A 23,543-nucleotide genomic window follows, 5' to 3' on the forward strand; every position below is an offset into this window, starting at 1 on the left:
CCGTCGCCGTTTATCAAATGTAATAAATAGTTGTATTCATTCTCACTTCTGTCAGGCACAAAGACACACAACACAGATTAGGAAAACACAGACAACATGCACTGCCCAGCCAAACTAACATTAGTAAGACAGACTACAGAGAGATGCGCTGACATTGCAAGCTAGCACACATAAGCTTAATATTGCTGTCAATCACTGATATCACACTTGGAGAGGGAAAAAGTTTACCGTACTGCTGCTCCCGCAATTCACTTTCATGTTGTTGTTTTTTTTCTCTTCTCGTGACCAGAAAGGACTTCATACCCTCATCTCCCAGTTGTAAACACTGACAACTGCTTTAATGAGGGGGAGGTGGGGCCCTTGTGTACCTCCCGGGGCCCTACACAACTTCCATAGTGTGAGTATAGGACCGACTGGCTCTGTTTATAATGTACAGTATGTGTGAAGGCATGTTAAATCCAATCTAATCAAGATAGCTAGACCAAAAGTGTGCTCAAATAGAAGCAGAGAAATTAATGCAATCCAAAACCAGTGGTAGGCAGCACACATGAAAACATTTAATGTAAAAGAGATTTCTCATTAGAGTAATTTATTCAGCGATGAAAGAGGAAACCACTGAAAATGTCATTAATGCATTGACTACCATATATATATATATATATATATATATATATATATATATATAAGTGCGTGTGTGTGTGTGTGTGTGTGTATGTGTGTGTATAGACATTACATACATTTGGTCAATTTTTATCAAAAGGCTTCCAGGATCTGGTCCAGAAGCTATTTGCTGACAGCCATTTTTAATCCCTCTATTAAAAGCAGAAGAGCTTATCTCACAAAAACAGACATCCAAATCAATCACTCGATATGCTGTTGGCTTTCTGTAAAATATTAAAATACAAAAAAAGATAGACTAAGCTTATTTTCACCAAATTGTTTGGGGAAAAAAGTCAGCTATTGGCTGTTGCAGAGGAGCGGGGAAATAATTTGTCTCATTTCCCTTCTGTGAGGTGACATTTTTTGAGATGCTGGAAGACTGAATGAAAAACACGAATATGTTTGGAGTGACAAGCATCCCTTATCAACAAATGGAGCAACAGAGCTACAGGGACATTTCATTTGGTGCAGATGATCAAACAATTAGCATGAATTCACATGAGGGCCTGAGTGTGTTTGTTGCTTCATGCCAGTCCAACAGATTCACTGACACACTCGTTACCTCGAGGCTTATGTTTGATTCTGTTTCCAGAGCAGATGCATTTTGCCCTCTGTGTGCACTTTGATGGCAAGATGGTAATGTTTCTGTAGTAATGTTCTTTGTCCCAATACACAAACACATCAGCTTTATAGATTACCGCTCATGTCTGTAAGGCATCCTGTAAGGCCTGTAAATAGTTTGCAAGTTGTTTGTAATGACTCTATTACTTGGCTAATAAATCATCAACTAATCCTTTATGGATCAGTTAAGAGCACTTAAAAAAGGAAACTTTGGGGGCTGGTGTTAGTCCTCCTCCTGCAGGACGGCTGCTTTATCTTCTTTTGCTATAGCACTTTAATCCTAGTTTATTATAAATTCTCCTTCATTTGTCCTCTGACTTATTTTTCTCATATGGTGCACTGCTCCAGCACCCTTTTCACACTGTGTCTTGAACGCTCCGTTTTAGCCATGGAGTGAGGCATCTCGCCTCTGTTCATTCTTTGGTGAGAGTCGCACATGCTCATTACTTAACGGAGCGGGATGTAGCCAATCAGAGGCAGAGTAGGGCAGGTAATGCTGAGCAAGGTAGTGTGATACAAAATAAAGCAAGAGAGTAACTCCCTTTGGCATGGACTTTGGGCTTTTTTCACACCTTTTACCTGCAAAAATACTACATAACACAATAAAGGAAAGGTAAAAACAAAAAAAACCCTCAATATGACCTCTAACATTTGTAAATGCAGACTCATGGTTTATTTGCTGACTTATTGACACACAAAACTTGCCTCTTAATGGGTTATTGAGAAACTCATGAACATTTATCAATGATTTCAATGTTAATAAAACCAGCCAAGATTCACAGCAAATCTGATGTAAAAAAAAAAAATCCTTTGTGAATGACTTAAACAACACTTAAACAACAATAAATCTGTTTGAGCGTATGAATCTGTTATAAGGAGCATTTTAGCAGAGTGTTCTTAAAATCCTGTGCTCTCTTTTGAAAAAGAAAAAAAAAAATGTATACCCCAAAGGAAGAATTTTATATATATTATGTTTTGGTTCAATGACAGTGTCCTCCGTCTTTGCATTAACCTGTCACAATGCCACTGGTTCTCTGTCTTCTTATTGAATTTAAAAAAAGATTCAATCGAACCATTTTATTTTAAACATTTGCATAAAATAGCAATCATCTCTATTCTGAGGCCAACAGGGACAAGGATGACACACAACACAAAACGAGCCAATCAATGTTAGCTAACCAGTTCCACCAGTGGAAACCATGCCCCAGGAAAGAGAAAAAAAGTGGCTGTAAAATGGTAGATACATTTTATGACATGTTTCATTGTCAGAATTGGAGCCATTTAGTCTGATAATATTTGGAAGGTCTAGAAGAGCCAAGAAATTATGCAATCCTCTTGACCAGCAAGAGTATCTGGTGTGTATACTCTATGAGCCCCACACTGCAGAAGTAATGCGAAAGAACTGGCTAATTTTGTATTCAGGAATCCAATTTTTTTGCTGAGCAGCTTTCATAGCAATGAACACAGACCCATCTCTGATGCTATATCCAGTTCTCATTTCATGTCCATAAACATACACACTGTGGGCCAGTTAATTTGTTAGCTCGTCAACTACAGAACATTTACAAGCTTAAAATTTTAAAACTAAGTGCTGTTGTCTGTGTTCTTCAACACCACTGCTAACAGAGCACTGTGTGTGCTTCACTTGCAAGCTACAGCTAATAGCTAAGTGTTATACTGTGTTTGTGTGTTGGTTGGTGCCATCAATCAGACATGCAAACTGCAACACCCACTCAGAGGCTTAGAGGCTGAAGGAACATTTCTGATCTCACCAGTGTTGGGTTTTAAATATGTAAAAGATTGGTCCATGGACCCTGTGCTTGTCCCTGGGACTGGTGTATTTATTGTAACCCCTCATAAAAGACTTTAAAAAAAAATTACATCAAAGCTTGTCTGCTGTACTCCCAAATTAGCCAAACGATTTCAACTCTTTGGGTTTCTATAGACTCAGAACGACTTTCTCATCAGAGTAATCTCTCTTGGATTGCACTGAAGAAATGTCATCTAAACAGTGTGACGATTGATGTGTCTGGTTTCTATTCCTTTTTGGTCTGCTCAGCTCCGTCACAGGTCCCTCTTGAGCTATAATTTCTTGTCCCTGATGTGCTGGAGGAGAATCTTCCCTCTTTGCTCCACAGCGTGGATAAGAAGCCTGAGACCGCTGGCCCCACCTTGGCTATCCCAGAATTCCTTGTCTGTGTAAAGGGAGCGCAGAAGAAGACTCTCCAGACAGCCTGACTGGAGCACAGACACTGCTCTCTCTGGAAACCTGACAAGAGAAACATAATTAAATTTGATGTGTTGTAGCTTCACTGACTTGTTTAAAATCTAGAAAAGCGTAAAGCCTCTCTAGCAGCCCTACAGGTTGTAATGATCTCTGTACATCGCAATATAGGACTGTTGGACAGAAAACAAACAACACTTTTGTCTTTAACACTATTTGATTACCAGGCAAGTCCAGGTGCATTGACCTTAGAACTTCTAAATATGCCTTATCACTAGAGTAGCTTAACGTAATATTAAAATACTTTATTTGTGTAATACATTTATAATTGCTTCACAGTTAAAGATGTAAAGATTGTCTTGTGCTTGCTACCCCAAGAAAGGCCATGAGATAAGTGTACGGGTTGTGCTGGAGGACAGGTGTCAGTGTCAGTAAAAAGGTTCATCCTCTGGGCAGAACATTACTACAGAGCTATAGCAAATTAGTAACACCTGGTATAGCAATGGAAATAGAGATGGGGAGTTATGGTTATTTATCTTATGGCTCTGTTCATCATAATCTAATCTAATTGTTATTTATTTATACATTTTTTTTTAGGGGGTAGGGGTTATTTGGTTTATCTGTGAAATAATGGTATATACTGGTGTAATGATGGGGTAAGATTTTGATCAGATTCAAACTTAGACATCCATTTAGAAAAATGTCCACTTGCATGTGTGAACCAGGTTTAGCATTAATAATTTACTGATCTGCGTTGTGAACATTACACAAGGTGACACCAATTTTCCCTGCTTTGTGTGAATTTACTATTTACCCTCTGTATGAAATGTGTTATGTAAGTAAAGTTGCCTTGACTTGAATGCAATTCATGAAACACTTGTGTTAATTTCTCACTGTTCACGTAAAAGAGGGTGGCTTTAGGGCAAGCAGTGGAATTTTTGGTTCAATGATAAAAAGAATGGCTCTCACAAAGTACTACTCGGTTCCCTAGGGTTTTTCCAAATAGTTATAAAGAATCGTACTGTTCATTGACGTAACATCACTAATTCGAAACAAACATATGCCGTGGTTGCTGAAATCAAGCACATCAAACAATGGAGTGATTTAAACTGCTGGTGATTTAAAGGTATACTCTGCGAGAGAAAATATCAGTGGTTGAGCGAGGTAGAGAGTGAGTGAAGAGAGAGAGTGCTGTGAATCAGAGAAATAAAATGTTATTTTGTACTTGTCTCACAATGGTTCAGTTCCAAAGCACAATAAACACTCCCACACCCACAACATCCTGTCAGCTGTTTGCCTCTCTGCTCTGTGTTTGTGTGTGTTTGTAGCTCCGCCCTCAGTCAAACAACACAGCAGATCTTTATACATCCATTACAGCCAAAGCGCAGAGAAGAGAGATGGAGACAGTGATGTAACCTGGTTGCCAAATTTTTTAAGAGTCCTGACCTCAAACCCTGCATGCTGTTGTCGGCAGGGGACTACACATCACTGCCCAAAGGTCAAAGCCTCAGACACATCTTGAACACAGCAAAATACTAAGAAAATGAAAAAATAAAGGCAGAGGGCAGATACAGACATTATGCATTGTTTTTTAGGGAAATCATGCATCGTATACCTTTAAACTGCTGATCAGGTTTTACAACATGCCATCATAAACCTTTGCTTGCCATTAGTGGAGCATATAAATTCGAAGATAATTGACTGGATTCAATTCAATTCAAAATACTTTATTTGTCCCCGGGGGGCAATTAAAGGCACGTGGAGTAGTTGTACACAGTCACAAACAAGTCAGATAGAATAAAATAGACTAAACTAAATAATCTATTCATAGTATTGCTATGAGGTGCAAAGTAGCATTGAGGTATGTTGGGTTGTGCTGGATTCAATTCAATTCAATTCAATTCAATGTTTTACAAATTTGGATGTTTCTTTCTTACCAAAATTAGTCTTTTTATGCACGCAGACTTGTATCTTTGGCTTTTTAACCAAATATAATATTAGGTTCCAGTAACTTGACATTCTTTATGCAGAAAATGAATGGTACTTGCACTTGCAGAACACTGAATGCCTGTAATTACCCTGAAAGTATTAAAACCTTCCCTACAAGTAATGTAGTGTAATCGTGATTCTTGTGAAATTATTTTATTCACCATGGTAAGTAACTGTGAATGGTTCCTTTTCAGTTCATGCAAACAACATATAAAATTAAAAAAACTACTGAGCAAAGTTCACCCAAATTCAATCCAAGAAGCTCCATATTACTCAGCAATGAGAAATAATACAACATTCTATTTTCATTCAGTTTAATGTCCAGGCTTAAGATGATGAAGAGAATGTTATAGAGCAGCTTTGTAATCCTAAGTGGCAGACAAAGGAGAATCTTTATCAGACCTGATTCATTCAGCATATTGAATAGCTGGCTAATTGAATGCACATTAATCTAATCTGACAGTCATTGTAACAAACACCTAACAAGCTTCCAGTGGACATTTCTGTGCTGCTGATTTGAGTGCTGTTCACCAGGGAAATATGTTGTTAGATGTGTTTTATTTTCTTGAAGCATTTCCTTACATTAGTGTTTATGCCTGCTGCAAGCCCAAATACGTATTGGACTCTGTATGGTGTAATTTATCAAGCCTGGGTGCCAGAATGGAGCAAAAACTAACTTACATTTACATACTGCTACTGCTTTAAAATAGTGCTTTGTACTCACTCATCAATGCCCTCCACCAGCCGGAAGTTGAGGTTGTCACTGGACTGCTGGGGTCTGCCAGCGTTGTCTATGAACACCAGTCTTGAGGGATCTGCCTTCCTCACCTGAACAAAAACATATACACTGTCAGCAGGAAGCATAGTTTATACATGAGAACATTTCAAAAATGTAGTTTGTGGACGAATTTTGCTGTTCCTAACAAATTTAGAATGTCATCTTTTTTAAATTTTAAATTTTTTTTTATTACTTCTTGTATTTTTCCATTATGGATAACAACTTAACCTTAACCCTGACCCCACTGACATGTGACATTGATACATATATATATATATATATATATATGAACCTATAAAACAGGATCATTTTAACCCTCTCGTATGATGGTTTGACATTTCCCCTCTGGCAACACTACCACCCATACACCCAACCGACTTAATCATGAACAGGGCTCAGCTGAGATGTCCCATCCCCTTTTTATCTGGCATCAATTAAATAATTAAAACCAAACTTATCTGAAAAATAACTCTCGAACATTCATCATGTGATAAGAACTACCTAGAATGACAGAAATCATCTTTGGGAAAAATGTATTTGACATATACTGTTTTTAGTTGGCCAATGTCCCATCTACTAACATGTGGGCAGCAGTATTTATGACCTATACTGCAGCAAGCCACCAGGGGGATGATCCAGATGTTTTGGCTTCACAGGACCTTGTCATGTCATCCATCTTGAGATATGTCAATGAATGTGAACAAGAGCTATGAATCCCCTTCCCCACAGCTTTCAATCACTGGAATCTGAAGATTTCAGCAACTCTCTGTTACTTAAACCAACAATTCCAGATTCACACACACTTCCTACTGTGATTGGCCATGTGTGTGGAGGTGAGAAAAGGAGACATGGTTTAAGCTTCTCTCTCTTGTTTGTCACTTTCTCAGGAAGCATCTGGCTTTTGTAGAAGAACTTTAACACTTGCTTTTGAAGTGGTCAGACAATGCATTGCACAAACTTCTTTTCTAGCAAAGCCCAGCTCTTACTGTTTACTTACATGTTTCCCTTAATCATTTGTCAGTGTGGTGTGTACAGCTCGATGCTAAAAAAAAATTGCTTTAAACATTGTGTGATCTTAAACATATATTTAAAAAGTCAAGCCAAGCGTATGCAAAAACTATTAATTTGAGAGCACTAATTACTAGTTTGTGTGCTTTAATTATTATTTGATAATTTGTGCACACAAATGAGTTTTTTCTCTCCTGCCATGCATTGTAAATACAAGTAGACGGATCAATTAAAAAAATGTGCGTATTGGTGGATAAATTGATGTCTGAATTTTTTATGCCACAATACTACCAGTATCCGCACCGCCCTCAGCCTCAAAAACCAAGTATTGGTCAGGTTCTAAAAAGGCATAAATTCTATTTCACTAAGGTTTCAGCAGGTAAGTGATGTTGGAACCGTTAAGCTGACTGCAGAATGAAAAACACTCCTTCTGTGATTCTCGCACAAACAGCTTTATCTTTTTTTACAAATAGTAAATCACATGCAACCAGCACCTGCCAGCCTGAGGTTTTTCATTAGCTATGAAAAAGACATACATCAACACTACTGAATGTATAATACATGCATCTGTTGTATCTTTTAACTATAGATCCATTCTCCTCTGTTGCCATGGAAGAATCGCAGCAACAAAATGTACAACAAAAAACAGGGCCAGGGAGGTGGATTTCATTTCCTTCATTCCCTCAGATAAAAACTAATATTTACAGTGACTTTTAAAGTTTGGAAATCACACAAAAATTTGGTATGGCAAGGGAAAAAAGCACAAATCAGTAAACTTGTCCTTTGACAGAGAATAATTCATTGGTCTTTGTTCCGGCACTGCAAATAAAAAGAAAACATCCCAAAGGCCTTCAGGACAGAAATAATTTTGATAATGGCACAAAGACAATAAATCTGTGTTATCTGTGGAGTTGAACTAACATTAGTACTGTTTGTAATATGTACCAGGATGTGAACCAGCAGCAGGTCCTCAGTGTTGCCACACTTGGCGTGCAGCAGGTTCTCCACACACATGTCTGTCGGATCAGGTGTGAAACCACAGCAGTACCTGTCCAACCGGTCATTAACCTGCACCAACAGACAAAGAACACACACAAAGTCATTCATTTGACAGTGAGATATAGTGTTGGTTCTTATTGTTGTTGAAGCTATTGTCACAAGGGCATAATTTACAGCAGGTTTCTACATTTGTGGAGTTTTTTGTGTCCAGTTTTGCCTCTCAGGCTGCATATAGGCTACCCTAACTCTCTTCTTAATGGAAGATTGGGTTGTAAGAGACACGAGAATTTAACACCAATCAAAGATGAGGCAGTGTCTTTCTTGGTAAAATGCAAATACATTATGAACAACGAAACTGAGGCTGCATCCAAATCTCCAGACTTCACTGCACTTGCAGACTTGCTGACTTCGGGGGCGCATTCTGCCAATTTAATCCAGTCCACAAGGGCCCTCAAGCAGACCCTCTGCAGACCTCCAGGGAGTCTGCTTGGGCTGCTAACTTCGCCAGACTTTACTGATTTAATTACCCACAATTCATCGCAATACAGATGTACCTATGAATGTGTAAACCAATTACTTTAGTATAACGTTACTTGAATTGTGTTGGCCAAAAGTAATATTCAACCACATCATTATACAGAAATATTTAGAAGTATAGACTGTAGAGGTAATCAAAATGCATTTTGTCTATCAGTGGCTTATATCTGCCTTGCAGTGTCATGCACTCACAAACTTGACGTGATAACAGTGAACAAGTGATGGTATGTACGACTGAAGCCCACCCTGGTCCTTACATCTTAGAGGGTTGAAATTTGGATACAGTCTAAAGGTGATGCGAGGTTGGGTCAGTGGAAAAATAACAAAGCAATTTACTTAGAAATTCCAATTGTTAAACTTCAGTTATTATAAGAAGCATGATACTTGATTTGATCACAATATTTTATTTGCTTGTTTGATATAACTGCTAGAAATATCATTCTCAGTTTGAGGGTCTCTGTCATGATGGTCTTCTTCCCATCTGTCAATTTCCACTGTAAATCATGTAGAAAGTGTTGGCTCATCATCTCAGTCAGTGATCTGTTTGTGGAGGCCAGTCTGACAGGTAATCTCATGAAATTACCAGGATGAAAACAGATGAAACCCACGTTTAGAGCCTGTGTGTGCAATCACATGAATATCAAGTGAAACAGGATAGTCGGTAATGATTTTGGATTAACTGAAATTATACATCAATATTCATAGCCTGAATCATCAGAGATGAAAGCCTACATCACCTACTGTTCAAGCACTGCTAAAAATATACTTAAATCTTTTTTAGATGTCTCAGGACATGCCTGTGATTTGGGGAAATTCCACCCTGCATGACATTTGCTCAAGAGATTTGCAATTCTACTGATATATCATTTTGACTACACAGTTTAGTATTAAATTCCTGCAGTAGACTCACTTTAAACTGCATTCATAGACGGTACACATACCATACAAATTCAGTCTTTGTATAGTCAGTAGTTAAATAGGTCTGTATTTTAGTTTTGCTTTTCTTGTAGTCCCATTTACAGTATATGTCAACATTCTTGGCAAATAAAGTTGAATCTGTTTCTGATTCTGATTGTTTGGGAAGACAGTTGTGGCGACCATGTTATTTTCATTATTGATCAATCTGCTCATTATTTCAGCAATTAATCAATTCATTGTTTGGTCCATGTCAAGAAAAAAATGAAAAATGTCCATCTTAGTTTCTCAGAGGGGACATCTTCAAATGTCATGTTTAGTCAGACCAACAATCTACAACCCAATGTTATTCAGTTCACTATTGTACTATGTACTGTATAGCACTAAATCAACTCAAAATCCACATTTGAGAGGACAGAATAAGTGAATTTGGCATTGTACCTGAAAAATGACTTTATAGGAAAAGAGTCTCCGAATTTGATTTTCTGCAGATTGACTGATTAATTAATTAGCTATAGTCTGTTTAGATCCAAACTTTGGATAATCACAAAACAGACAGCAACAATCAAAACACTTGTCTCAGAAATGACAAATGACTGTACACAGGAATAATATACCAAGGCTCACTGGCTCAACTTGCTTTGAAATGTCATGAAGTTAATTTGAATGTAATACAGTTTATCTAAAATGACATTGTGTTTGTCTGCATGATGACATGTTTGGGACATGAACCCAGTCTAAACCCACTGTGATGTCATCCATTGAGCCTTGAGTGTGACTTTATGGCCACCGCCATCTTGGTGTGTAAAGCAAGCACTAAAGCATAGGCTGCTCCATCGTCTATTTCACTCCATAATTAACAAAATGAACATCATGCTGTGTTGATGAAAGACTTGGAACCAGTGATTGAGACCATAAACTCAAACAATTTAATGAGGTACTAAATCAAGTGAGAAGTAGGCCCATTCTCTCAGAAACCAGTAGAGTCACCTCCTGCTGACCATTAGATAGAATGCAAGTTTAAGACGCTTCATTGTTCAGATCCGGAAACTCTGTCTGTATCTTATACAATCGATGTTCAAAACACACAGTTTGGACTTTGTACTGGAAAGACAAGACTTTGGACTTGTTGGTCTTGACTTGGGATAGCCCAGACTGGAGACTCCCTTGAGACTTACAAAACAATACATTTCTCACTTATGTTTACAATGGACAGTTATATAATGTCCATTATAATTTTATAATTTTCCTTTTTTCCTTCATTTTTCTCTTTCAAATAAATTTGCCTATCCTAAGGATCGTAATGTAAGGATCTTGTCAGTGTGAGAGCCTTGTGATTTACTTCCTGGTGTTTAAGTGTGAGGCTGACGCTCTGAGAAGCAAACAGATATGATTTGATAATATCTGCCCTCAGGGTTCGGCTGGTTTTGAGGGTTTGTGTTTGCTCTCCCTCTGTCTATATGTAGTATGTGTTTTGTGTACATCAGCACACTTGTGCAAGTTTTTGTGAGTCACACAACCCTGGTGCTCTCAGGCTAGCCGTGTGTGTGTGTGATAGAGAAGATGTTTGTGTGTTCTGTTGTGCAGTAAATCTGCACCTTCTTAGTTTCTTCTCACTTGTGTGGTGATTTCAGTAGCCTTCTCACCCTGCTGCCACATTTCTATCCCACACTTGAATACAGTGATTTTGAGTTTGGTCCAGTGGCCTTGTGGAGACTGAGCCAATATTGACTTACACTACCACTGAACACCAGCAAGCCTCAGGGAGAGACAAGACTGGTGATTGTCTGTGGTCAGAGTCAACACAGAATTTAGATGGAGCAAACTGTAAAGTGTGTGGGGGGAGTCTGATTTATTCAAATACATTAGGACCGCACTTCTCCATTTTAAGCACAACAGCTTACTTACTGCATGATCTGATGTTCTGTAGGATAGTAAACATTATTCTTTTAATTAATTCAATCTTTATTTCACCTTAACTGCATACATACTCCTCTTTGTTTCAGTGTTTATGTGCAGAGTGCTTGTTGCAGTGCTGTTTCACCATTGAACTTCTTTGTTTTCACGAGTCAGTCAAACAGTGTGGGCAGAATGACCTGCCTTTATTTTTTATTTTACAATGGAATTTCTTTGTAGGTGCTGCTCTTCTCTCTGCTTTTCAGCCACTGGCTAGTACAGTTACAAAATCAAACAACCCAGTTCTTAACTGCTCCAAAATCCTGCTGCATATTAACTCCAGGTTTTGTGTAGTGTGTAGTTAACATGCTGATATTTAGCAGGTTTAATCTTTAACATGATCACCATCTTAGGTTAGAATGATAGCAAGCTAAGTTTTGGTAAATACACTTGTTTGCTTCCTTCCTGAGCTTTAGACAAGTGGATTGATGCCACTGTCATGTCTGTTCGATAATGCAACCAGGAGCTGGTTAGCTTAAACAGTAACAGCAGGGGAATCCAGCTAGCCTTCCTCTACCTTGTTTGAATAACAGTAGCCCTTTTCACACAGTGAACCAAGCAGCTCCGGTGTAAAGCTTCACCAGTGCATCAATTCATACAGCAAGCTGGTGCTGCGGATCCAAAAGAGTTGTGACGGTACACATCATGATGTTGACATGTGTGTGTTTTTTTCAACGTGTTTCACCCGGTGTCCACCTGTGAATCTAAACATGTATAAGCTGACTGATGTAATCATATAGATACAGTTATAATGTGTTGTGAGATTCTTACCCACGAAAGTGACAAAGTTACATTTTTCGCTCTAAATTACATAATTATATAATTGCCATCAGTAAACAGCAGACGCTGTCTGAGTCTCACTCAGGAAAGATGCTGTTTTCCGGGGGGAAAGTTCACCGAAGTCTTGTTCAGAAGGGCTGATCTTCGTGGTGACTTTTTTCAAGACAGTTACTACAACAACACAATAGTGGAAGGAGACAAAACACATGGTGAGTTTAAGTTTTTTGCCGGGGATAGACGCTGTTTTTCGGGCAGAATTGTGACGAAGAGTCAGTACAACAGACAGGAGGACAGACACTTTTCCATTTTCTTTCCTCATATAAGTTGCCAAAGACACTACCAGTTACCACATTGGTCCTGTAACGTTGCTTTGTAGGTCATTTCTCTTTTATTTGATGAGTGAAGGGGTCTGTTTAGTTATCAGACTGTGAACACCATCAGAATGACACACCCCTGATCTGTGCCTCCGGCTTTTCCATTCACACAGACACTGGCTCACCTCTGCTGTGGCTCTGATACTACTTCCACAGGCGCATCAGAGCTGAAGCAAAACTTTCCCCCCTCTCCGCATCTGGAATTTTCACACAGACAGCGATGTGGAGAATCAGCGCATGATTCCTGCACTGAAAGGGCAGTGTAAATGGGGCTACTGTAAAGACGACCAGATTGTTGTGAGTCTCAGGGCGCACTCACACTAGGCAATCTGTATCGCACCCAAGCAGGTTTGACGCTCTGTGCACTACCGTGCTCAAGCATGGTATACGTCCTTGGCCCTGGCACAGCTGGAAGAGTTTTGCTTTGGCACACTGCAATTGCTCATGCAGGAATGCAAGCATGGTTGCGCAATGTGGACATTAAGTATCATCATGCTTATTACGCCACCTTGCCTAATCAAGAAATCCAGGAATGTGAGAGGGCAGTCTATGACCAAAACAACACAAAATTAGCCACAAAGAAGTCAGTAAAGTCATGTTCTCTGTGTTGTTCTCCATTGTGATGACATATGTGATGACAAGAGGTAACCATGCCAGATAATGACAAGCAATTATGAGTGAGCATGAGTGAAAGGAGTGAATTAAAGGATGGTATGAGAAATAAATTAAGGACTGAGAATACGAAGTCTGAACTTTTGCTAGAGCTTCATTTTCACAACAAATACATCTATACACAACAGTGTGACAGGATGTATGCCCATTTTGATCATGGGTTTTATACTCTATGTAATTAAACATCTTTTTAATAAATGTATTTTCATTGTTGCTTGTATTATCTTTTATTGTCTATCTTAAATTTTTTAAATTAGATTTACATTTACATTTAAATGGGGGGGAGTCATGCTATGCAGGGTCGAGGTGAAATCTGAACAAGTGAGTCCCGAGTCTTTTGTGGAAGATGGCGAGTGACCCTGCTTTCCTGACATTGGTCGGGAGTTCGTTCCACCACTGGGGCGCCAGAACAGAGAAGAGTTGTGACTTTGCTGTGTGACCTTTGTTTGCTCTCAGCGATGGCGGTACCAGCCAGCCAGCTGATGTAATGAAATAAAGTGCTTGCGCTGGGTGTGTGTTCTGACCAGTGTTTGGAGGTAGATGAGTGCAGTTCCATTGATGGCCTTGAAGGCCAGTACCATCATCTTGAATCAGATGCAGGCTGCAACAGGAAGCTAGTGGAGGACACAGAGGAGGGGGCCCCTTGGGAGAATTTGGGTAGATTGAAAACGAGGTGCGCTGCAGCGTTCTGGATACACTGCAGCGGTTTAGTCGCAGAGGCTGGGAGTCCAGCCAAGAGCGAGTTGCAGTAGTCCAGGCAGGAGATGACCAGCGCTTGGACCAGGAGTTCCGTTGCGTCCTTTGTGAGGAAAGACCGGATCCTGCGGATATTGTAGAGGGCAAATCTGCTGGATCGGGCCACAGCAGTGATGTTGGGGGTGTAGGATAGTCTGTCGTTGAGGATAACGCCCAGGTTCCTCGCAGTCGATGAAGGCGATACTATGATGTCCTCGACAGTGATAGACAGGTCCATACGAGGGCAGTCTTTCCCCGGATGAAGAGGAGTTCAGTTTTATGAATGTTGAGCTTGAGTTGGTGCGCAGTTGTCCAAGCAGAGATGTCTGCCAGACACCGAGATGCGTGTTGCAACGTGGGTGTTGGAGGATGGGGTAAATGAGAGGAACAGTTGGGTGTCGTCTGCATAACAGTGGTAAGAGAATCCATGTAATGTGATTGCCGAGCCTAGTGATCTAGTGTATAGTGAAAACAGAAGTGGTCCTAGTACTGAGCCTTGAGGGACACCAGTTTCCAGAAAGCAGGGTTTGGACAAGGTGCCTTTATTGTCTTGGTATGTATTTATCTCAAAATCATTTTTTTGTTCTTCCTTAAACATCCTAATTTTTTGTAAATCACTGGTAAAACACTTGATTTGTAGTTTGATTTGTTTGAAAGGTGCTAAATAAATAAAGTTTGATTGATTGATCTAAATCAAATCAGAGGTGGGACCCTGTGACAAAAATGTATTTGCTGCCAGCACTAAGCTCTAAGACTTGTTTTATCATGATGACACTCTTGCCTGATTTTAGACTATACCCCAGTTATGGGGTGTTCTAACTGACATTTCTTTGCTAACTAAGTAGCCAATTCTGTGGTCGTCTGTGTTGACAGTCGCCATCCCTCCCGTCAGAGAAGGTACATGATATGTGGTCATCCGTGTCGATAGTTGCCACCCCTCCCGTCAGAGAAGCTATGTGTTGTTTGACAGGGGATAAATGCTATAGCTGATGCTATAGCTCTGAATTTACAAAGTTTAACTAGAACTTGTTGTAAACATATGAAATTTGGATCATTGGAACTGCAACATCTTCAGAATTTACTACTATGCCCAGTTTGTTAATTGCATGTATTTTAGGGTTTAGTTTGTCTGCTAATAGACTAATATAGTGTAATATTTTGACCTTTTACTGTGCTAACGGAAGCGGACAAATGTCATGCTAGAAGTTATCCGCACAGACGTCATACAGGCGCAAATCCACTTGTATCTTAATCACACTCTTCTCCAGACGTGCACAGTGAGTGCACATCTGGTACATCACCATGGCGTATGACATGTGACATCGCAGTGAACGCGCTTGTACTCTCCATCAACACCATGGAATTTGTTGGTGAATGTATTGACGTCAGTTCTCCGCTCAGTTAGCTACAGTACAGACCAAAAGTTTGGACACACCTTCTCATTCAATGAGTTTCCTTTCTTTTCATGACTATTGACATTGTAGATTCACACTGAAGGCATCAAAACTATGAATTAACACATGTGGAAATATGTACTTAACAAAAAAGTGTAAAACAACTGAAAATACGCCTTATATTCTAGTTTCTTCAAAGTAGCCACCTTTTGCTCTGATTACTGCTTTGCACACACTCTGCATTCTCTTGATGAGCTTCAAGAAGTAGTCACCTGAAATGGTTTTCACTTCACAGGTGTGCCCTGTCAGGTTTAATAAGTGGGATTTCTTGCCTTATAAATGGGGTTGGGACCATCAGTTGTGTTGTGCAGAAGTCAGGTGGATACACAGCTGATAGTCCTACTGAATAGACTGTTAGAATTTGTATTATGGCAAGAAAAAAGCAGCTAAGTAAAGAAAAACGAGTGGCCATCATTACTTTAAGAAATGAAGGTCAGTCAGTCCGAAAAATTGGGAAAACATTGAAAGTGTCCCCAAGTGCAGTCGCAAAAACCATCAAGCGCTACAAAGAAACTGGCTCACATGAGGACCGCCCCAGGAAAGGAAGACCAAGAGTCACCTCTGCTGCGGAGGATAAGTTCATCCGAGTCACCAGCCTCAGAAATCGCAGGTTAACAGCAGCTCAGATTAGAGACCAGGTCAATGCCACACAGAGTTCTAGCAGCAGACACATCTCTAGAACAACTGTTAAGAGGAGACTGTGTGAATCAGGCCTTCATGGTAGAATAGCTGCTAGGAAACCACTGCTAAGGACAGGCAACAAGCAGAAGAGACTTGTTTGGGCTAAAGAACACAAGGAATGGACATTAGACCAGTGGAAATCTGTGCTTTGGTCTGATGAGTCCAAATTTGAGATCTTTGGTTCCAACCACCGTGTCTTTGTGCGACGCAGAAAAGGTGAACGGATGGACTCTACATGCCTGGTTCCCACCGTGAAGCATGGAGGAGGAGGTGTGATGGTGTGGGGGTGCTTTGCTGGTGACACTGTTGGGGATTTATTCAAAATTGAAGGCATACTGAACCAGCATGGCTACCACAGCATCTTGCAGCGGCATGCTATTCCATCCGGTTTGCGTTTAGTTGGACCATCATTTATTTTTCAACAGGACAATGACCCCAAACACACCTCCAGGCTGTGTAAGGGCTATTTGACCAAGAAGGCGAGTGATGGGGTGCTGCGCCAGATGACCTGGCCTCCACAGTCACCGGACCTGAACCCAATCGAGATGGTTTGGGGTGAGCTGGACCGCAGAGTGAAGGCAAAAGGGCCAACAAGTGCTAAGCATCTCTGGGAACTCCTTCAAGACTGTTGGAAGACCATTTCAGGTGACTACCTCTTGAAGCTCATCAAGAGAATGCCAAGAGTGTGCGAAGCAGTAATCAAAGCAAAAGGTGGCTACTTTGAAGAACCTAGAATATAAGACATATTTTCAGTTGTTTCACACTTTTTTGTTAAGTATATAATTCCACATGTGTTAATTCATAGTTTTGATGCCTTCAGTGTGAATCTACAATTTCATAGTCATGAAAATAAAGAAAACTCTTTGAATGAGAAGGTGTGTCCAAACTTTTGGTCTGTACTGTACGTAATCCATCCCAGTCTATCACCAACATGCTGAGCGTGCTGAGTTTTTGGTCAATTTTTCCTCACAGCTGCTGCAGGAACTGCTAGGTAGCAATTTGAAGCAGTGTACCTTCATTCTGAAAATCATAATAAGATTGTCACCTTATCCTCAGTTCCCTTATCTTCCCCAGGGTGTCCTTTACTGCGTTGTGTGTGTGTGAATAAGTGGGGGTGTGTCCTTCACACTGCTCTTCCTGCACCTTTGGTGTTTGGTTCCCTGCTATCAGAGCCCAGGGAGGTGTTAAGGGAGCAGGTAGGAACAAGTGTTCAGAGGCGCACTCATTGGCTCTCAGCAGATCAATAGGAGGCTATTAGAGCTTGGCCCTGTTGCAGGGATCGACTTCTGGTAGCGAGGGGAAGAGAGCTGCCTCATGGGTTATTCATATTCCACCCCCCACACACTGTAGATAGGTGTTAGATACACATACCATCTCAGTTTGCAGACAGAACAAACCAGTACACAATTACTACTGGAGATTGTAAAATCAGTGACATGGTGCAGTCTCTGTAGTGTAAGTAAAGTGTGTGTCAAACTGAGCTCAATACTGAGGAAGTGAAATGTGAAAATAACTGTGAAATGTTCAACAATATTTATGTTTAAATACTGACCTGACAGAAGTACATTTACAGCATGAGCTCATGTGCACAGTGGCACTAAATACATGAATATCATAATCTAAAGACAGATATGATTGAAAAAGAAGAAACAAAAAAATGAGCCTCTCATTTAGTGTTCAATTCTTCTTGATCATTTAGATTTTTTTATATCTCTTGGTCACTTAAAATGAGGAGTGGAAATGACAAAGGGACATAATTATTATTACTGATTAATGTCACATTTTCTCAAATGAAAAGATTGATAATTTTGTTTCTAATTTCCCAGTGACTGAAGTGACCCTTCAAAGTCCTTATTTTTTCTTACCAAGAGCCCAAATAAAACCCAAATATGCATTAGTATTTGTAATATTATATAAGTCAATTTGTGAATTCTGTGGATTCTTAACTATTTACGATTAGTTCTCTATCAGCTGACCAATCAATTAATTAAGGGGTGTCAAACTCAATTTAATCTAAGGACACATCAGCATTATGGTTGCCCTCAAAGGGGCAGTTGCAGCTCCAGTACGGTTTTGCTCCATTGTCCGTCGTCCATCAACCCCCACCAGCTGCGTTTCGAGTCCTCCACTGCGAAGCACCTCCGAACAGCTGGAGTTACGAGGCCGAGGAATGCCCGCAATAATTACATAATCACCCGCGACCGCAGTTATAGGTATGTGTTATAAACACAACAACACGAAGTGTTCCCGACCAAAGGATTAGAAGACGAGCTTGTAATTGTCTCTTTTTTGAGGTTTTTTTTTGCTGGCATCAACACAGAGTGTTTTATTTTGAAAATTAACTGGATGTCATGTTGTTGTTTCGTGTCTGACTTCCTGTCTGCTCTGTGCTGAATTCGGCTGAATTCCTGCGTCGTGCTCCGGCATCCACCAGAAATAGATGTCCTGCGTATCTCCGAAATTAACACATAGACTAGAGTGAAACCTATTAGCTCTGCTGCCGTGGCCGTCCTTCACTCAACAAAATAAAGAGAAATGTCCCACAAAGCAACGTTACATGACCAAACAACAGTAACATAGTAACTGGTAGTGTCTTTGGCAACTTATATGAGGAAAAATATATCGCAGTTATACGTGGAGAAGTGTCTGTCATCCTGTTTGTCATCCTGTCTGTCCTACCGACTCTTCGTCATCTTTCTTCCCGAAAAATAGCATATGTCCCCGGCAAAAAACTTTAACTCACCAAGTGTTTGTTTCCTTCACTCAAGTGTTGTTGTAGTTACTGTCTCTGTCGATGGTCAGCCCTCCCGACCGAGACTTCAGTAAACTTTCCCCCAGAAAACAGCATCCCTCCCTGAGACAGACAGCGTCCTGTTTACTGATGGCGATTATGTAAATATGTTATTTAGAGTGAAAAACATAACTTTGTCAGTTTCCAGGATGTACGGTGAGTCAGGATCTCAATCACAACACATTATAACAGCATCAAAATGATTATAAACAGTCAATAATTGTCAATAACATGTTTAGATTAACAGGAGGACACCGAGGGAAACGGGTTCATCATCATGACGTGTACCGTCACGCCTCTTTTGGATCCGCAGTGCTGGCTTGCTGTATGAATTGACACACTGGTGCGCCTTTACGCCAGAGCTACTTGGTTCTGTGTGAACAAACAAAGGCAGAGAATTGGTGAACCTCCGCCGCAGAGATAAATGGTAAATGGTAAATGGTCTTGCATTTCTATAGCGCTTTTCCAGTCTACTGACAGCTCAAAGCGCTTTACAATACTTGGCACATTCACCCATTCACACACACATTCATACACTGATGCCGGAGGCTGCCATGCAAGGCGCCAACTGCTCATCAGGAGCAATTTGGGGTTCAGTATCTTGCCCAAGGACACTTCGACATGTAACTGAGGGGAGCCGGGACTCGAACCAGTGACCTTCCGATTACTAGACGACCCGCTCTACCTCCTGAGCTACAGTCGCCCCTCACACAGAGACTCCGAGATAATGCGGAGTCTCTGTGTGAAAAGGGCTACTGAGTGCATATACAAAGTAGTATACATAATAAAGTCAAAATAAGGGTGGTTTCAGTTCATAACTATTCTCGTCAGGTTCTGGTTGAGGTTACTACGACATGATGTGGACAGAGTGGGATGTAAAAGTGATGCTGCCGTGCTCTGTACACACCAGTTAGTTCTCTCCTCCCCCTGAGACACCATATCAAACACCATCCTAATCCATGGATCAACCCCTGCACATAACAGCAAACACAAAAATAACAAAATGCAAGCACAACCATTACAATGCACACATATTACATCACTGATGTATGATCTGTGCTTGGTCTTGTTCAGATTCATGATTGAAAACATCTGTTCCCACAGCAGGGTGCTTCCAAACATGGACAACACACAGGCAGCTTGAAGTCGGAGCTGTGGCATCAAAGCAGTGGGTAGAAAAGTCCTCGACTGCAGCATCCTGGAACTCTCAGGCTACCTTTGCAATGAATGCATTGCATTTATTCTATTAACTCCATCTGAAGGTGATAGGGTGCACTGTCGACGTTGGTGGTGAAACAATCCTTTCACCACCAATTGGCAAAGATTGCAAAGGTTAAGTGCAGTACTTTAAAGTCAGAAAAGTGTCGATCAAATTCATTAATCAACTGGTTCACTTTGGTAGCCAATCAAGTGCGAAAAAGCACCTGGCAAGACTGTCCTGTTGGAGTTCCATAGGTGCAGTTTCAGCTGGAAACTGTGATCGCATGATACATCACAGTTATGATATATTTGCGGCCCTGCAGCCTCTAATTCAGTTGGGCAAGATGCTCTGTTATGTAACACAACAGGGCAAAATCACACAGCCAATTTGGATCTGACAGTTCGTTACTTTCCATGAAAAAAAGCACTTTCTTCCCGTAGTTCAAAAAATCACTCGAGGGAGGTACTCATACTCAGCCACCTTAATTCTGTATGGTACTGCACATGTTCAGTACCCACCTCCTTCAAAAATAGTTGGAACTGACGGTGTTCACCATTTCATGACTGTGGTCATATGTTATCCAGAATCTTGCCACACAGAGCTTCTTGGTGGATAATGGATAATAGTAAGCTGTCAGGGGTGTGTAGCAGTTACTTTTTTGCATTTTCTCTTCACATGTCCAACCAAGCCATTTCTCTTTCCCATCTCTTATGAAGTTGCCTTCCCTCTGCATCAACTTTTCTTTTCTTGGACATTTTTGTACCAGTCATATTTTTTCCCCAACCCTATCACTCAGCTAGAGTGCTGCTGCTTGATACGGCTGATATTGAGACACTGACATCTAGCGGCTGGACGCCTTCAGTGTGCATGAACCAAAATTGAGATGCATTGTGGGACATGTAGTTTATGCACATCATACTTCTGTTAATGGCAAATAATTGTATTATAAGCAAATGATATGCTTTGCAAGCTCTCCTGGGCCACATAAACTGAGGTTGACCTTGAGGCCTTGAGTTTGACACGTGAATTAATTGAACAATATTTTTAGCTAAGCTGTATTTATCTGACATGTTTTTAAAAGACCCGAATTATTTGATTTAAACACGCTTGGTTCCTTTTTGCCATTCATCACACTATTGGTTTGGTTTATTAGCATGCGTGGAGCATAATAAGAGTGAAGACAGTCATAGAAGCCATTTTATAGTTACATGTTCCATACGAACCACCAATCATATACTACCAAAACTAACAACTAGGTGTTCTATATAAACAGATTTTGCACTCACTTTTTCCAGCCTGGTCTCACAAAATGGTGAATGATCTACATGCCAGTGTCTTAAGTCATTTGCATGTTATCACTATGTATTTTTTTTGCTTTTTACATGTCATTCAGTCTCAACAACCTGTGTGAATGCCAACAGAGAAACTAGTTAACATGCTAAACAAAAACCTAATAAAGCAAATTTTGGTAAAAGACATATCTATAGCCACTTAAAAAATAATGATTTAAAGAAGGTAAAGGTCCTAAGAAGCTACAATATGGTAAGGTTGCAATGACCTTTGAACTCCAAAACCTAATCAGTTCACCCTCGAGTCCAAGTGTAGGTTTGTGCCAAATTTGAAGAAACTCCCTCAAGGCATTCTTTAGATACTGCATTCACAATACACAAGGTCCCAGTGACCTTGACCTTTGACCTCCAAAATGCAATCTATTTATCTTTGAGTTGAAGGTAACATTTGTGCCAAATTAGAAGAAACTCCCTCAAGGCATCTTGAGATACTGCTTTCACCATGCACAGTGACCTTGACCTTTGGCATCCAAAACTGAATCAGTTCATACTTGAGTCCAAGTGGACCTATGTACCAAACTTGAAGAAATTCCCTTATGGCATTCTTGAGATGTTGCGTTTAGGAAACATGAGGTTGCTTTCACCATTGACCTTGGACCACTTTGAGTGTGTATAGATATTTGTACCAAATACAGCGAAATTTCGTCACAGTGTTCTTGAGATATCGTGTTCACAAGATATGAGGTTCCAGTGACCTTTGACCTCCAAAATCAGTTCATCCTTGAGTCCAAGTGTGGGTTTGTGCCAAAACTTATGAAATCCCTTAAAGCATTCTTGTGACCTTTCATGTTTGATCTCCAAAATTTAAGCATTTTATCCTTGAGTCAGAGTGAACATTTGTGCAAGGTTTGAAGAAAACCCCCCAAAGCGTTCTTGAAATATGGTGTAATGTGTGTCAGCTCTTCTAGAGACACAAGATCAGGAAGGCCCCAGTACCTGACGGTGTGTCCTCCTGCCTGAGAGTCTGTGCGGACCAACTGGCCCCCATCTTTACCCAGATCTTCAACAGATCTCTGGAGCTGTGTGACTACAGGCCTGTCGCCCTGGCATCTGTGGTCGTGAAATCCTTTGAAACACTGGTGTTGAGCCACCTAAAGGACATCACAGCCCCCCTGCTGGATCACCTGCAGTTTGCCTACCGGGCAAACAGGTCGGTGAATGATGCATTCAACATGGGACTGCACTAAATCCTGCACCACCTTGACTTCCAAGGGACCTACGCAAGGATCCTGTTTGTGGACTTCAGCTTGGCGTTCAACACCATCATCCTTTAGATTCTCCACCAGAAGTGCACCCAGCTCACTGTGCCAGCCTTCACCTGTCAGTGGATCACTCGCTTCCTGGCTGACAGGCAGCAGGTGAGGCTGGGGAGCATCACATCCAGCACCCGGACTATCAGCACTGGCACCCCCCAGGGGTGTGTCCTCTCTCCACTGCTCTTCTCCCTCTACACGAATGACTGCACCTTTCTTTGAAACTCCTTAAGTTTGCAGATGACCATAGTCATCAGTCTCATCTGGGATGGTGATGAGTCTGCATACAGATGGGGGGTGGAACAGCTGGCCCTCTGGTGTGGTCAGAACCATCTGGAGCTGAACCGTTGGTACACATAGACACTGTCCAGAAAAAGGCCCAGCAGAGGTTGTACTTCCTGCGACAGCTCAGAAAGTTCAACTTGTCTCAGGAGCTGCTGATCCAATTCTACACCAGGATCATGCAGTCTGTTCTCTGCACTTCCATCACTGTCTGGGTCAGATCTGCAACCAAACAGCAAAGGAACAGCCTGCATCTGACAATCAGGTCTGCAGAAAAAATAACT

At 40.8% G+C, this 23,543-nt stretch overlaps 1 protein-coding gene across 5 annotated transcripts in view; it reads right to left on the reverse strand.

Moving 5' to 3' along the window:
• Positions 1 to 2,681: 2,681 nt before the first annotated feature.
• The window catches only part of gask1a (golgi associated kinase 1A), a 70,336-nt gene continuing 49,474 nt past the window's right edge, over positions 2,682 to 23,543 (reverse strand). For 4 of the 5 annotated variants that reach the window (XM_084357565.1, XM_084357564.1, XM_084357566.1 and 1 more), the window contains 3 exons: positions 8,226 to 8,348; positions 6,219 to 6,322; positions 2,682 to 3,550 (listed from right to left, as the gene is read on the reverse strand). In XM_084357565.1, coding sequence (XP_084213691.1) covers positions 3,364 to 3,550; positions 6,219 to 6,322; positions 8,226 to 8,348 — 414 coding nt within the window. In that variant the 3' untranslated portion in view covers positions 2,682 to 3,363. Of the gene's footprint in view, positions 3,551 to 4,951; positions 5,041 to 6,218; positions 6,323 to 8,225; positions 8,349 to 23,543 lie in introns of all 5 variants that reach the window. The other variant, XR_014622965.1, reaches the window with a different exon arrangement.

The sequence above is a fragment of the Pagrus pagrus genome (genome assembly GCF_965226575.1).
Source record: "Pagrus pagrus genome assembly, chromosome: 7".
Classification (NCBI taxonomy): domain Eukaryota; kingdom Metazoa; phylum Chordata; class Actinopteri; order Spariformes; family Sparidae; genus Pagrus; species Pagrus pagrus.